Source organism: Sinocyclocheilus grahami, unplaced genomic scaffold (assembly GCF_001515645.1).
Source record: "Sinocyclocheilus grahami isolate Dianchi unplaced genomic scaffold, SAMN03320097.WGS_v1.1 scaffold18032.1, whole genome shotgun sequence".
NCBI lineage: Eukaryota > Metazoa > Chordata > Actinopteri > Cypriniformes > Cyprinidae > Sinocyclocheilus > Sinocyclocheilus grahami.
This window is the reverse complement of record NW_015516910.1, coordinates 3,675-4,045: the sequence shown is the minus strand read 5'-3', so window position 1 is coordinate 4,045 and position 371 is coordinate 3,675. Positions and strand designations below refer to the sequence as shown.

Below are 371 nucleotides of genomic sequence, written 5' to 3'. Positions count from 1 at the left end.
TTCCACTACATTCTAATTTATTGAGATGCACCTGTACACATACTACAAGTGACGTGAAACAACCAGCACTGTACAAGAAATTTCATTAAACATTCTACATCAAGAGTGAAGCAAAAACATATTATCCCACCTGTGAGTGATGCTCTCCTACAGCAAACTGTATAATAGCAAAGTTAGGTGTATGACTGCTGTCGATGCGCTCTACAGTGCTGGAGTCAATCTTCAGCTCATTGCTGATCTCAGCACTCTGAATGAAATCCTCTGTCTTCAGGTCCTCCACCCGCTTCAATTCCCCATCTGCCAACTGGATGATGGAGCCCTTGGTGAAGTAAGGGGGCAGTGAAGGGGCTGAGGGTGGCGGTGGAGTCGTC

General features: G+C 45.8%; 1 protein-coding gene across 1 annotated transcript in view; it reads right to left on the bottom strand.

Annotated features, from left to right (window-relative positions):
- Window positions 1-130: 130 nt before the first annotated feature.
- LOC107579541 (ataxin-1-like) overlaps window positions 131-371 on the bottom strand; it is a gene marked incomplete at its 3' end in the record, with an annotated part of 2,147 nt that continues 1,906 nt past the window's right edge. Inside the window, exon 3 of the mRNA XM_016265362.1 lies at window positions 131-348. Within this exon, the coding sequence (XP_016120848.1) occupies window positions 131-348 (218 nt within the window). The remainder of the gene's footprint in view (window positions 349-371) is intronic.